Source organism: Buceros rhinoceros, unplaced genomic scaffold (genome assembly GCF_000710305.1).
Source record: "Buceros rhinoceros silvestris isolate BGI_N320 unplaced genomic scaffold, ASM71030v1 scaffold18000, whole genome shotgun sequence".
Taxonomy (NCBI): Eukaryota; Metazoa; Chordata; class Aves; order Bucerotiformes; family Bucerotidae; genus Buceros; species Buceros rhinoceros.
The window spans coordinates 55,851-57,106 of NW_010391521.1; the positions used below are offsets into that span (position 1 = coordinate 55,851).

The window sequence follows — 1,256 nt, forward strand, 5'->3', positions numbered from 1 at the left end:
TTTTTGTGCTGGGGCCGTACACGAAGACATTAAATGAGCCCCCAGATTGATCCTTGACAAGTTCCGTGCCTTGTACCTCAAAATGATGCTGTGTTTGAACTTACACAGAAGTTACTCTGAGCACCCACCTCTTGTTCAGCAATCCTGGTGTTAGCCCGCACAATTGCAGTTTCTTCTGAGAACTGGCTGTGACTCTCCTGTGCCTGAATCAGAGGTCACTAATGACACTGGCATGAGCTGAACACGCAAAATGCTCTTCACAGAAGTCCCTCAATGCTAAGCACCTGCTAGAAAGGCCCTCTTCACTGTGTGCTTGGCAGGAGCTTCTGAAACAGGCAGGATCACCAAGGCTTGTAATCGGTTCCCTACAGCAGGACGTTTTACAGTGTCACATTTTACTTAGCTCTCCAACGCACAACGCAGAGGGAGCAAATATTTGTGTGTGTGATGTTTATTCAAAGAATGACCTGTAGAGCTTAAGAGTTAAGGTGACACAAGAGACACACTGTTTGTATCTGCTAATCTAGTTTTCTAATGTACATTTAAAAACCGATTCACCCTCAAAATTCCCATGAAAGGTATTCGGAACGCTTAAGTATTTGAAAAAATGTTTGCTTCTTCAAGTGAGACCTGTTTAGAGCAAGGGTATTTTCTCTCTAGAGAATGGATAGAAAGCTCTTAGCTCCCTCTGGATTGCACTAGAAACCCCATCTACTTGTATTAATATTAATCATAATATTAATTATAAATCTACTTGTGTTAATATTAATAATAATGCAAAGAACCGGATTTTAGTACACCTGGGGAAAAAATGCATTAAAACATACGTCTTCTTGGGCAGCACTGATTTTTACTTCAGTTCCTGTTAAGATTAGTGTAACTCTGCATGTTTCATTTCCATCCAAGTGTTCCTGGAGGGTAACAGCTCTAACTGCTAGCAAAGAAATGAATTTACGCAAATTTTCAGTGCCTTCACTCTTCCTGTTGGATTCCTTTTCACCACCGACAACATGAAATAGCAGGTGTTATGTTTCATTTAGAGTTCTTCCCAATGTGTGGTTTTGACTTGTAGTGTTAAAAAAATAAAGGTTCATTTTCCTATTTTAAATCCTTGTGTCTCAGGTCACAACAGAAGAATTCATGAACTACTATGCGGGAGTCAGCGCTTCAATAGACACGGATGTCTATTTTATCGTCATGATGAAGAACGCTTGGAAACTCTGATCATAGGATTAAAGAAGCAAGACTTTACTTCC

At 40.2% G+C, this 1,256-nt stretch overlaps 1 protein-coding gene across 1 annotated transcript in view; it reads left to right on the forward strand.

The window, feature by feature from the left end:
- Nucleotides 1–1,256, forward strand: part of CAPSL (calcyphosine-like) — a 4,908-nt gene extending 3,652 nt beyond the window's left edge. The window contains exon 4 of the mRNA XM_010142143.1: nt 1,123–1,256. Coding sequence (XP_010140445.1) covers nt 1,123–1,224 — 102 coding nt within the window. The 3' untranslated portion in view covers nt 1,225–1,256. The remainder of the gene's footprint in view (nt 1–1,122) is intronic.